The sequence below is a fragment of the Panthera uncia genome, chromosome A2 (genome assembly GCF_023721935.1).
Source record: "Panthera uncia isolate 11264 chromosome A2, Puncia_PCG_1.0, whole genome shotgun sequence".
Lineage (NCBI taxonomy): Eukaryota > Metazoa > Chordata > Mammalia > Carnivora > Felidae > Panthera > Panthera uncia.
In genome coordinates, this window is record NC_064816.1 from 116,945,765 (window position 1) to 116,958,949 (window position 13,185).

General features: G+C 36.8%; 1 protein-coding gene across 1 annotated transcript in view; it reads left to right on the plus strand.

The window, feature by feature from the left end:
• Positions 1–13,185, plus strand: part of ZNRF2 (zinc and ring finger 2) — a 120,516-nt gene that overhangs the window by 86,675 nt on the left and 20,656 nt on the right. The window contains 2 exon segments of the mRNA XM_049641649.1: positions 2,908–3,013; positions 10,170–10,249. Of these exon segments, the coding sequence (XP_049497606.1) occupies positions 2,908–3,013; positions 10,170–10,227 (164 nt within the window). The 3' untranslated portion in view covers positions 10,228–10,249.

Consider the following 13,185-nt stretch of genomic DNA (forward strand, 5'->3'; position numbering starts at 1 on the left):
AAACCAAGGCCTTCAAGATATTAAAATTTTTTCAACTCAAAGATTGATTTTTAAAAACCTATTGTAAGAATTGAGACTTGGTCGTAAGTCACCATAAAAGTATTGTTAAGACAGCTATTTTTCTGTGAACAATGCACTCAGAAGCTTGTACTTGATGGATTTCGAGTTCTTTTCACTTGGTATTGATAATCTGTTACCTAGTAGTGTATGGCAAAAATAAGGCAATACTTTTTCTTTATTTTTTAAAAGCTGGCCTGTCTTATTTTCTTAATTCAAGATAATTGAGATTATACGGTTCATATTTACTTAAATCTAGATGCAGTGTTAATGTATTCCAAAAGGTAGAAAACATGATACCATATTTCACCAATTCTAAGACACGCTTCCTTTTTTTACTTTAACTGCCCTGGAAAATGAGACGTATCTTAAAATTGTTTTGTGTCGTTTTAATGGTGGTATTTTTTTTCTTACTTGCTCATGTGTAAACGAATGGTACATGTTATAATCATTGATGTTTTAGGCTTGGTGAAAAGTGATCACTGACGTTTTGAAGTTTGTTGTAGAACTTAGACTCATTGTTACGATGCCGTATGTCTTTGTAGTGGAAGAAATCTATGCTGTGACTATACCATATTATGTGGAGTTACAGACCTTTACTAAGATCTCTTCCTGTTTCCTTCACATCCACTCATTGCTATCACCCTAGTGTCAAATGGCACAACTAAAACAATTTAATAGTGAGTTTGATGTACTTTATTCAAGAGAAAACAATGCATGGATTGAGGGAGTATGGTACATCACAAGCACTGCCCAAGGTATTTTCTTACAGGATGTTGGAGGAGACAGCACTGAAACAGGGCACGACTGGCTAACAGGGTCCTCTTGCCTAGGGTAATGTAAGCTAGCTAAAGCCAAGTTGGAAGACTGTGACTGGTGTTCAGTTGCCTTGACAGTGAGGTGTTTTCCATAAGTGCAGGATGATGTAGGTTTAGATTTGTGACGTGGGTGGGGCCAACTGGAGTGGCCTCATTTTGTGTGTCCCAGTGTACCAATTAACAGTCACTAGTTAGGTTTTTTACATCACACTGGTTTCCTATCTGTGGAAAGCCAGCCAGAACAATAACAGCAAAATGGAGATCAAGATAAGGAGGAAAGACTTGGGGTCAGGGTTGGGGTGTGTAGAGTGGAGGTAGGGATGGGACCTCCAGGGTGAAGAAGAGAAAAATGGGGATAGCACATTAGGGCGCGTGTTAATGAGCAAGCAGCAGTTTCTGTTTATCCAGCTTGACTTATCCTGGTCAAATCTCTGGTTGTGATATATTAGCTTGTGAACTACCCAGCAGTTAGCTAAAATCATCTCAGTTGTATCCCCTAGATTCTTCTTGCCAAGGCCTTTTTCTGCAGAAGTTGCCCTGTTACCCCTCCAGCTTTAGGGGTAAATTATCTGCTGGTATAGACCCAATAAAGGCTGTGTTTCCTTCTAATGTGCTGTCTCAAAATGAATGACTAAATGGGGAACTACTTCTTATGGAAATGAATTTTTCTACAAGGAATGACTACAGATATATGCACAATTACATTCGCTGTTTTTTATAAGAGGTATGAGACTACCAAACAAATACTTGATTTTAGGAACTTTCCTACCTTGCTCTGTCGTTCAGCATTTAGAGATTGGTGTAGTCTTTTCTCTTTATCCTATTTTATTTTCATTTCTAAACACAGTGATTTGTTTCTTTGTGGTGTAAATGTATATTGCGTGTTCCTGCTTTACCTTTCCATCCTCTGCACTTGCTGGGTACACATTCTCCTGCGTTGAGCAGCCTCTCCATACTCTTCAGTAATGGTGGTTTCAGTTCTTCCTCACTTAAAAAGAGTTACAAAGAATTATCTGGCTAACATACTCTATCTTATGCAAGATCCTTTGAAAAATTAAGCTTTAACATTAATAAAATACTTAAATTTCCAGTATAAAACCTAAATTGAGGGTAACTTTTTTTCCAAAAGGAATTTTTGCTTTGTAAAGGGCTTTATTTACCGGTCGGGTGTTTTAAACACTCTGCAGGGCCCTCTGGAAGCCACTCTAATCACTGCCTGGTGTGGGCCTTGCATTGTCCTAGAAAAGGATTAAAAATTGTTGCATGCCTGAAATCCTCAGGTTTCCAAAAGTACCTTTCGGAATCTTTGGATCTTCTTGAGTTAAGCAGACCTTTTAAAAGAAGTACCATATGCAGGGTGATTTCTTTAACTTAATCCAATTTTGCTATTTTAGAGTTTTATAAGACACTCTTTTTTTTTTTTTTTTTTGAAAGAGACAGGGACAGCGTGAGTGGGGGAGGGGCAGAGAGAGAGGGAAAGAGAGAGAATCCCAAGCAGGCTCTGCGCTGTCAGCACAGAGCCTGATGCGGAGCTCAGACTCCCGAAATCATGAGATCATAACCTGAGCCGAAACCAGTAGTTGGACGCTTAACCGACTGAGCCACCCAAGTGCCCTGTTATTTTAGAATTTTAAAAATTATAATAGTAGTTTCATGTCTCTTCAGCCACATTACGCTCTAAGGTTTTTTGAACTATCTTAGGCAATAATTAATAATGATTAGTAAGAGAAGGAAAATGGATTCCAAATTGCAAATAACTGACTTGATAAAGTTTTATAGCAAAATCCTTTGCAAGTTAGAGGACTCTGTACTGTTCTTGCTTACTGAAATGCCTCAATGAAATGTAAATGGAAATAAGAGATGCCGTCTATAGGTAAAGGTAAATATTATTCACTGACTTATGAATAATGTGTCAAATATGGTTGCCAAGTTTTATGTATTTCGGACAAAATATGGCAGTCACCACTCTATAACGTTCCCGTAATTCTTCTTTCAGTTTTATTGTCCTGAATTCATTTTTCTCTTTCCTCAGAGGATGTACTGAGTAAAGATGCTGGGGAATGTGCAATATGCCTTGAAGAATTGCAGCAGGGAGATACTATAGCACGACTGCCTTGTCTATGCATATATCATAAAGGGTAAGTTTATTTTTATGTTGACCAAGTTGATAGTAAAAAGATGCTTCTCGAAGTTTCAAACGTTGTTAGTGCTGAAAAGTTTTCTTCTTAATTGAAACCCCCACCCATTTCTTAAAAAATAACAGCCTTTGTTTCCTGCTAGAACTAAGATTTGAGCCCAAATATGTTTGTATTAAAAAATATACCATTTGTTAAACATTTACTGTTACCCAGGCATTGTCCGTAATGGCTTAGCCAGGCTAGCCCATGTACACCTTGTAATAATCTCATGTTAAAATCGAGGGAATAAGCCAAGGGACCATAGGAAATCTCCCCAATGCCATGGCTAGTAAATGGAAGAGCTGAGATTTTAGCCACGCCTATTTGACTCCCAACACCCATCTGGATTCTCATAAAAGATTCTTGGTTTCAGAGCAACACAGGAAAATTGGGGGTAGAAAATTATTTAAAGCAGACACAAAAATCTAGAAAACTATAACTTTCGAACAATAAAAGGAATAAGGTAGAATTTTATTTAAAGGTGGGGGTGGAGAAAAGCATAGAGAGCACAATAAATTATACAAAATAAAGAGACAAGAATAAATGTACTATCAGCATAATTCTAAATGAAACAAACTCACCGGTGGAAAAGAGATTGAAAGATCAGGATATGCTGTTGATGAGTAACACTTAAATATAAGGATATAGAAAAATATGAAACTGAGGGGATACAAAACTGTATCCAGGCAAGTATTAACTACAGGAAAACTGACAAAGCTAGAATAATAGCAGACAAAATAAATTTTGGCAAAAATATTATTAGTATGATATGATGATAAAAGTATACATAAAAGTCAGTTTTTGGTGAACCTAAGAACAGAGTCTCAAGGTAAAATATTTATAGAACTGTCTGAAAAGAATTGACAAATATGTCATGATAATGGGAGATTTCAATACAGTTCTTATTGTGTCAAGCAGACACAAAATGAGTCAAAACCTAGAAGAATGCAGCAACAGAGTTAACAGGTTTGTCTGATGGATGCGTGTGTATCTGCACCCAGCAATTAGCATCTTTACTTTTCAGGCACTCATTACATGTGCAGAAATTGATGGCATACTAGGCCATAAAGCAAGTTTGGCAAACTATGAAAAATTATACCATACAGAAAGTGGTTCTTTGGCCACTCTTAGAAGTCAGTAATAAAAGATGAATTATCTTCACACATACTTTTAAGTAACTTGTGGATTAAAGAAGAAATCATAATGGAACTTAGAAACACTTGGAACTGGATGATAATGAAAAGTCTTGCCATTTTTCTAGAGTGATCCATGGAGAGCTTGTGTTAGAGTGGGGAAAAAAGACTGGAAATCATTAAACCCAATTCTTCCTTAAGAATTTAGAAAAATGAATTAACACTGAATAGAACAAGAAAATAATAAAGGTTAGAGAAGGAAAAAAAGGGGAAAAAAATATACACTAGAGGCCAGCAAAGCCAAAAGTTTGGTTTTTGAAGACTCATGAAATAGATAAGCCTCTGGCAGGATCATCTCTAGGAGGAAAAAATGAACAGTATAGGAATGACACATCAGACATAGTAGAAATAAAAAACAAATGGAAAAATCTGTGAGAAATTTATTTACTCTTCGATTTAAAGAAAACAGGCAATTTCCTTAAGAACATTATTTTATATATTATTCATTATATATTATGTAATATATAAGTATATTTATTATGTTACTAACTATATATCTCAATGTATAGTAATTACCAAGATATTTCAAAAAGAAACAGAACATGTGAATTGACTATAATAACTATTATAAGTAATTATTAAGAAAAACTTTTTAAAAAACAACAGATATTAAAAAATAAAACCCAAAACCTACAAAGAGGCCTACAAAATTGGTCTGACAGCAGGTTCTACAGACGTCCAAAGAACACCATGTTAACCGTTGTTAAACTCCCCTCAAGGTAGGAAAGGATGGTAGGTTCCCCCACTTATTTTGTAAAAATAGTATAAACTTGATACCAAAATCAGACAAGGAGAGTATAAGAAAGAAAATTAGAAGGTACTCTCATTTATGAACATAAATAAAAAAAAAACCCAAAACATACTAGCAAACCAAATGCATCAATATCTATCTGAAGTAATGCCTCAGGACTAAATTAGACTTATGCTAGGAATATAAAGACATTGTAAGATTAGAAAACTTACATATGCAACATATTATGTTAATAAAGGAGAAAGACCATATTATCTCAGTAAATGAGAAAAAAATGCATTACAGTTCTATACTTGGGTATTAATGATTTCAAAACAAAAGCAAAGAATAGATGTTAGATAAACTGTTAAAATTGTTAACAGCTTACCAGGGTTTTCAGATATAAGCTCAACATGAATGTTAGTTTCATTGATATCTCAGTAAGAAAAAATAAAAGCTTTTTTTCTTTTTAGAATAATATTAACACCCACAGAAACTACAATAGCAGTAAGCTATGTTAAGAATACATCCTACAAAAGATACAAGGATTTTAAAACTTTACTGAAAGATCTAGAAGATCCAAAATGTAGAGGTATATTGTCTTGTGGATAGGAAGACTCAGTGTCATAAAGATGTCACTTAATCCCAAATTAATCTATATAGTTAATATTATCCCATTCAAATCTCGACTAGTTTTTTCATGTAACTTGACAAGTTGACTCTAAAATACACACGGACCAAAGAGTCCATATGGCAAGAACAGTCATATTCACAAAGAAGAAAACTGCTGGGGGGTGGGGGGCTTCCCCTATGCAGATACATTTTAAGACTATTAATTAAGACATGTGTGGAAAGGACATAGGAATAGAGCCCATAAACACTCATGCATATATGAGAGACAGCATAGCACAGGGGTTAAGAGCCTGGACTCTTGGGAGTCAAGCCTTTCTCCCAAGGTTCAAATCCCAGCCCCTCCACTAGTTCACTGTGTGGTCTTGATCAAGTTACTTAGTTTTTCCCTCCTTCAATCTATAAAATCAGGCGGCAGTACCAACTTCATAGAGTTGTTTTGAGGTTTGAAATGAGTTAAATTTTAGAAAGTCTGGCGCATGATGGATAATATGTAAATATTTGTTAAGTAAATGAAAAAATTAAAAAATTGATTTGGCAGTGGTGGTATAGCAGTAGAGAAAGAATGAACTATTCAAAGAATGGTACTGAGATCACTTGGTTATTGATGTAGAAAAACAGTTGAATCTTTATATTTGAAATAGGAATCAATTCCCGATTGACTGAACATATGCCTATGGAAACCAAAAAAAAAACTCATACAAGTGTTGGAAAGAATGTAGAGAAATGTTCTTGGCCTCTTCGGGGGCTACAATATAAGCCTTCCCCCACCCCCCTATAAAAACTTGAAGGAAAAGTTGATCAATAATCTGAACTGAACCCCCAAAATTGAAGTGTGCCTGCTCTTATAAGGATACCCATCCACTGAATGTTTTTACACCCAGTTCAGTTAGGCCACGGGCTTTATTTTTGAAGTACTTGCTTCATTCATGGTTCTCAAATTTGGACCATATTAACATTTTAAAACTTTTTTTGCATCATGATACTGTGAAAAAGTAAAAGAAAACTAGACCTCAGGCTGAGGTTTTTTTTGTTTTTTTTATAATACACGAACAACAGTTGTTGCAGTATCTGAAACAGTACTCTCCTTCAGCAACTTTCTGTGATGCAGTTAGCGCGTTGCAGTTGGTAAGTGGAAGAAACGGTGACGGTATAATGAGATGATCTTACTGGTTCATCCATAGTATTTCTCAGCACATCAGTGTTTTGCTCCAGCAAATAAAAGCAGATGAAAGCATATGTGGAAGCAAGCCGTGGGAGAATACGATGCAGGTATACCGTGTTTCGTTGCACTTCGTTTTATTGCGCTTCACAAATACTGTGTTGTTTTACTAATTGAAGGTCTGTGGCAGCCCTGCGGAGCAAGTCTGTGGGCACCATTTTTCCAGCAGCATCTGTATACTTCGTGTCTCTGTGTCACACTTTGGTAAATCTCAGAGCATTTCATACTTTCATTATTTATGTGTTACGGTGATCTGTGATCAGTGCTTATGACTCACTAAAAACTCAGATGGTAGTTAGCCTTTTTTAGCAATAAAGTATTTTTTAATTAAGGTAAAGTGTGGACATAACTTTGATATGCACTAGGAAACCAAAAAAAACTATTTGACTCTTTTTATTGCGATATTCACTTTATCGCAGAGGTCTGGAACCAAACCCCCATATATGAAGTGTGCCTGCTGTTATAAAGATACCCATCCACTGAATGTTTTTATACCCAGTTCAGTTAGACCATGGGCTTTATTTTGGAAATACTTGCTTCATTCATAGTTTGTGCATTGGGCTTTTGTCTCCATATTAATCCTTCCTTCGTCCTCTTAGGTCAAAGTTTATACCTTCGGGAAAAAATCCTGTATTTATAGTGGTATTTTAATTATTTGGAGCAAACACATCTTCGTTCTGGTTACCAGGTTGTATTGTTTGAGTGGTCTGCCTTTAACGTTTTTCCCATAAGCCCTGTTACTTTTAGTGTATGATTTTGTAGACAGCAAGGACCATCAAAAATGTGTATACTAGGGCGCCTGGGTGGCGCAGTCGGTTAAGCGTCCGACTTCAGCCAGGTCACGATCTCGCGGTCTGTGAGTTCGAGCCCCGCGTCGGGCTCTGGGCTGATGGCTCGGAGCCTGGAGCCTGTTTCCGATTCTGTGTCTCCCTCTCTCTCTGCCCCTCCCCCGTTCATGCTCTGTCTCTCTCTGTCCCAAAAATAAATAATAAAAAATGTTGAAAAAAAAAAAATTAAAAAAAAAAAATGTGTATACTATATTATAGCTGAAGTATCTGGATGATAACTTCCTGCAAACCTATAAGAAAAAGACAAAACAGAAAATTTGGCAAAAGTTACCAGTCAATTCGGGGAAAAAAAGAGCCCCAAGTGCCAGTAAACATCCAGATGTAAGTTGGTGTACTTACTTGGTGGATAGCTCTGTAAGAGCTCTGTGCTGTCTATATCCTACAACTCCGTAATTCCACTCCTGAGACCAGGCCTCTGGGGAGTCTGTCAGTGAAAGAATGGATACATACACTGCAATTTGCTTATGTTCATGGAATATTCTACACAACAAAAATGTAAAAACCAGAGCCTTATTAGCAGTTGTAAATCTCAGGTTGAAAAACACAGTTAGAAAAAGCATACTTGACGGTAGCATTTGTATAAAATTTAGAACACAGAAACAATACTATATGTTTTGGAATATGTACTTATGTAGTTATAGGTTAAGAAAATGTCCAAGAATGAGAAACACCAAATTCAGAGTAATGGTTTCCTGCTGGAGTTGGGAGAAGGGATTGTAATATTTCAAATAACATGGGTTGATAGCAATTTACATGAGAAGGACCCTGGGTTTTAAATGATTAATTTCTCAGTATGAGCCGAAATTACATGGCTGTAAAATAAGAAGTGCCCATTTTAAATCACATAGGTACTGTGAATTGTTAATTCATGTGGAGTATTTTGTTCCGCGCTTCATTTAAAGGGGTATTCCAGTAGACCAGGGGACTGCTGGAGCCAAGTAAGTAGGATAGAAAGCAGGCTGAAAACCATGTCAGAAGCCAACTGGGGCAAGGTTATTTAGACAGCATGAGTCTTAGTGGCAACAGAAATTAGTGGTTGAAAGAATATCATATGGATGAAATACTTTACCTTTTTTCCGTTCAGTTTTGTCCGTTACCTTTACTTACCAAATTATCCTGTCAGGATGAGAGTGATCTAGCTTTGTGGCGTGTGCCAATTTGACACATCAGTGGGAGTGTTGAGCAGTTTGAATTCTGCTTGGGTAACTTCCTAGCTGCTGGGCAAGTTACTTAGCCTTATCGAAGGCTTTACCATTTATCACAGTGAAAAAGAACTTTCTGCAGTGATGAAAATGTTTTGTATCTGTGCCAATAGAGGGGCAAATAGCCACGTGGCTTTGGAGTGCTTGAAATGTGGTCGTACGACTGAGGAATTGCATTTTTCTTTTATTTAATTGTAATGAATTTAAATAGCCACATGTGGCTTGTGGCTACTGCATTGCACAATGCAGATCTACAGTGAGGATAATTATATGCACCCTAGTATTTAACTTCCAATAAAATCATGAAATACTTTATAAATGCCAAGTGGATGATGGTATATTTACTTGTGTATGTGTATGTATTGTGTAGGGTGGGATAGAATTAAAATAAGTATTCAATACTCACATATAAAGATAGTCTTTTAAGAGGTGATTCAGGGGCACCTGGGTGGCTCAGTCGGTTGAGTGTCCGACTTTGGCTCAGGTCATGATCTCACAGTTCACGAGTTGGAGCCCCGTGTCGGGCTCTGTGCTGACAGCCCAGAACCTGGAGCCTGCTTCAGCCTGCTCCCTCTCTTTGCCCATTCCCCGCTTGCGCACGCTTGCTCTCGCGCGCGCGTGAGCGCGCGCGCGCTCTCTCTCTCTCTCTCTCTCTCTCTCTCTCTCTCTCTCTCTCTGAAAAATGGATAAACACTGAATAAAGGATTTGAGAGGTGATGCAGTATTGTCCAGAATTAGAATTTAAAAGCTGCTTTTGATTACATTGATCGGTGGCATGAACAGAATAATACTTGTGTGAATGAATGACTATTTTGGAGAGAGAAATATCTGTCCAGATTTGTCACTTAATTTTGAATACTGGTAAAGTAGTGGTTCTTCAGATTTGCTTTCGGTGTAATGGTGGTTCTATTTAAACTTGAAAGTACTTTATAGTATAATTTTGCAAAGATTATTTCCTTAACTTCTTTGAGTAATCAAAATGTGGGGCGCCTGGCTGGGTCAATCGGAAGACCATGCCTCTCCTGATCTCCGGATCATGAGTTTGAGCCCCACGTTGCGTGTAGAGATTACTTTTAAAAAAATCAATAAACTTAAAAGATAAGTAAATAATTAAAAGGTAGTAAACAGATCCTTATCTTTTACTTAGATATGCCAAATATGATCATTTAAAATACTGATTTTTTTTTCCTGAAAAGATACATTAAAGTCAAGAAGTAAGAATTTTTTATTACAGCTGTCATGATATAAATAAGCATAAGTGTTTCAGTTTTTCTGGTTTTGTTCTTTTCTAGCTGCATAGATGAATGGTTTGAAGTAAATAGATCTTGCCCGGAGCACCCTTCAGACTAAGCATCAGCTTCCTGTTTTATAGGTAATTCTCCCTTTTTCTTTTCTAATTGGCTTTTTAATTGTTACCTGAGTTATACATTCTCTGCCACCATTTTTATTCATTTATTGAAGCGTGTGTGTGTGCGTACGTGTATGTATCCCAGACATTGTGTTTGGCTACTATATAGAAAACTCACGTGAAAAGATATGTAGAAAACAACTTTGCTGATTCCTGAAAAGAGTCATACATTGAGTAACTTCCCCATTCTTGGTACTTTAAAATACATTGGCTTGTTTAATTTTAGTTTAGTGCTTAAGCCCAGGAACTCTATGGTCGATATATTACTTCATACATGTACTACATATTAGTACACATTACCCCATTTTACCCCTGAAAACCGCAAGGCCTAAGTATTTAATTTCATGACTTTAAGAAGCAATATGCATAATAGTCCAAGGTCATGTATTTAGCAAACAGAATCAAATTCTGTACTCTTATCCCTCACTTTACAAGTATATTCTTAGGTAATGCAATATATTGTAATTCTAATCATAATAATTAATTAGCATTTATGTTGCATTATGTGCCAGGCATTGTTCCAAGCATTTTACATCTATTAATAATTCATCTAATTGTTGGAACAACCCTTTGAACTCAGGACTCTTGCTATTCCCATCATATAGATGAGGAAACCGTTAAAGAGAGGTTAAGAAACCTGACCTGTCAAGCCTAATTCCTCGGTAGAACTGGGATTTGAACCTAGGCATATTATCTCCAAAGGTTGTGTTCTTAACTATTTTGCTGCTATTAGGTAGGAGCGTTTTCTTCAAAAAGTTGCATCATGCATTCATTCATTCAGTTCAATCTTTCACCTTAGTATCCTCAGCATATAATAAAGTGCCTGTCCGTACAGTAGGAGGAAAAAAGAAAAAAAATTGAATTTTAAACCAAATACAGAATTTGTTTTGGTCTGCTGGTTTAGCTTATTCATTATTCTGCATTATCTAAAAATGTTCAGTGAATTGAATGATAACCTCACTTGACTATTGCTTTTTTCCACATTCCGTGAAGTGTGTTCATTTGACTTTGAAAAAAATAGTTAACTTAAATGTTATCTTCATATATGTGAAAAGCTTTTTACGAGAAGACTTGGAGAAATGACATAAAGCATTGGGATTTTACATCAAGGCATAACATGTTAGCGGATCCTGGAATCGTTTCAGGAGTTGGAGCCTCTGTGTTCAGAGGTTTAAGGTAGCGGTCGACAACAGTCTTTCCTGAATGGTTAAGACCAAAGACCAGAAACTGGAGCAGAAAGTTGCTCTTAATGATGATGATTTAGTAGCAGATTAGAATATTGACAGGAGATTTGAGGTAACTTAATAGCCACCATAGCAACCAAAGAAAGAACTGCAACATTAATTGAGGCCTCTGTCACAATTACAGTAGGGTATGGGTGTGAAATGTGAAAGCCTTGGTGAACTGTAGGGTACTAGAGGACTGTCAGCTTTTGAACCTTCTACTGTGAGCTGATTCAGACCACACTTTGACACATTTGAAATATGAATTGGGATAAGATGGCCATGTAAAGAAAGTGTGGCGATAGAGTGATATTTTGAGTATATGTGCATAAATGTGTTTATTTGGCTGTGAAAAGGTTTTTTGAAGAGGACGATGCTTTGAAATATCCTCAGTGTAACCTTATGTCTGGGCCAATAAACTAAAACTATAGCTAAAACTGTAGCAGCATTTTAAGAGAAGTACTAAAAACCAATGCTAATAAAATGAAAATTTTATCATAGTGTTTTACGTACCAAGGTAGTATGTCTAAATTTTTCACCTGTGGGTAAAATTAGTCTTCTATAGGCAGTAAACTTTTCTGTGTGAGGTTGAATTTTATGGTTAAAAATTTTATTTTATAAAAAAGTTTTGGAGCACCTGGGTGGCTCAGTCAGTTAAGCGACCAACTCTTGATTTTAGCTCAGGTCATGATCTCATAGTTCATGAGATTGAATCCGCATCAGGCTCTGCACTGACAGCACAGAGCCTGCTTGGGATTCTCTCTCTCCCTCTCTCTCTGGCCCCCCCCTCACATTGTCTTTCTCTCTCTCTCTCTCTTTCAAAATAAATAAACTCTAAAAAGTAAATAAAATTTAAAAGTTATTTCATGATCTGATCAGCTAAATTCCTTTAGCGTCACAGTGAGTTATGGGGTATAAGGAACATGCGTCTCATCTCGTAGTCATTATGCATATTGGTCTTAAACAGCATTTCAGTTTCCTTACCTATGTATTGGTGTTATCTTTTCATTGTTTTTGTTTTTTTTTTCTTTTTGTATATAGAACCTGAGTTTGGTAACAGCTGCCTTAGAAACTTTAGAAATCAATGGAATCTGTCTCTGTGGGTCTTGAGTCATTTTTAAGAATGTATAGACAGGGGCGCCTGGGTGGCGCAGTCGGTTAAGCGTCCGACTTCAGCCAGGTCACGATCTCGCGGTCCGTGAGTTCGAGCCCCGCGTCGGGCTCTGTGCTGACAGCTCGGAGCCTGGAGCCTGTTTCCGATTCTGTGTCTCCCTCTTTCTCTGCCCCTCCCCCGTTCATGCTCTGTCTCTCTCTGTCCCAAAAATAAATAAAAAACGTTGAAAAAAAAATATTAAAAAAGAATGTATAGACATGGAATGTCTTGATTCTTTTAGATTTTTGCTCCTGTTCTAACTGCTCTTATTTGTCAAATGATAAATTCCTCTTATCCCATTTGCTGTCCCAGATTAAACATACGGGTTTTGTTGTTTTTTTTTGTTTGTTTGTTTGTTTGTTTTGTTTTGTTTTGTTTTTAAGTATTTTTTAAGTTTATTTGTTTCTAGAGAGAGAGAGAGAAGGGCAGACAGAACAAGAATCCCAAACAGGCTCTGTGCTTAGTGCAGAGCTGGACACAGGGCTTGAACTCATGAACCATGAGAACGTGACCTGAGCTGAAAC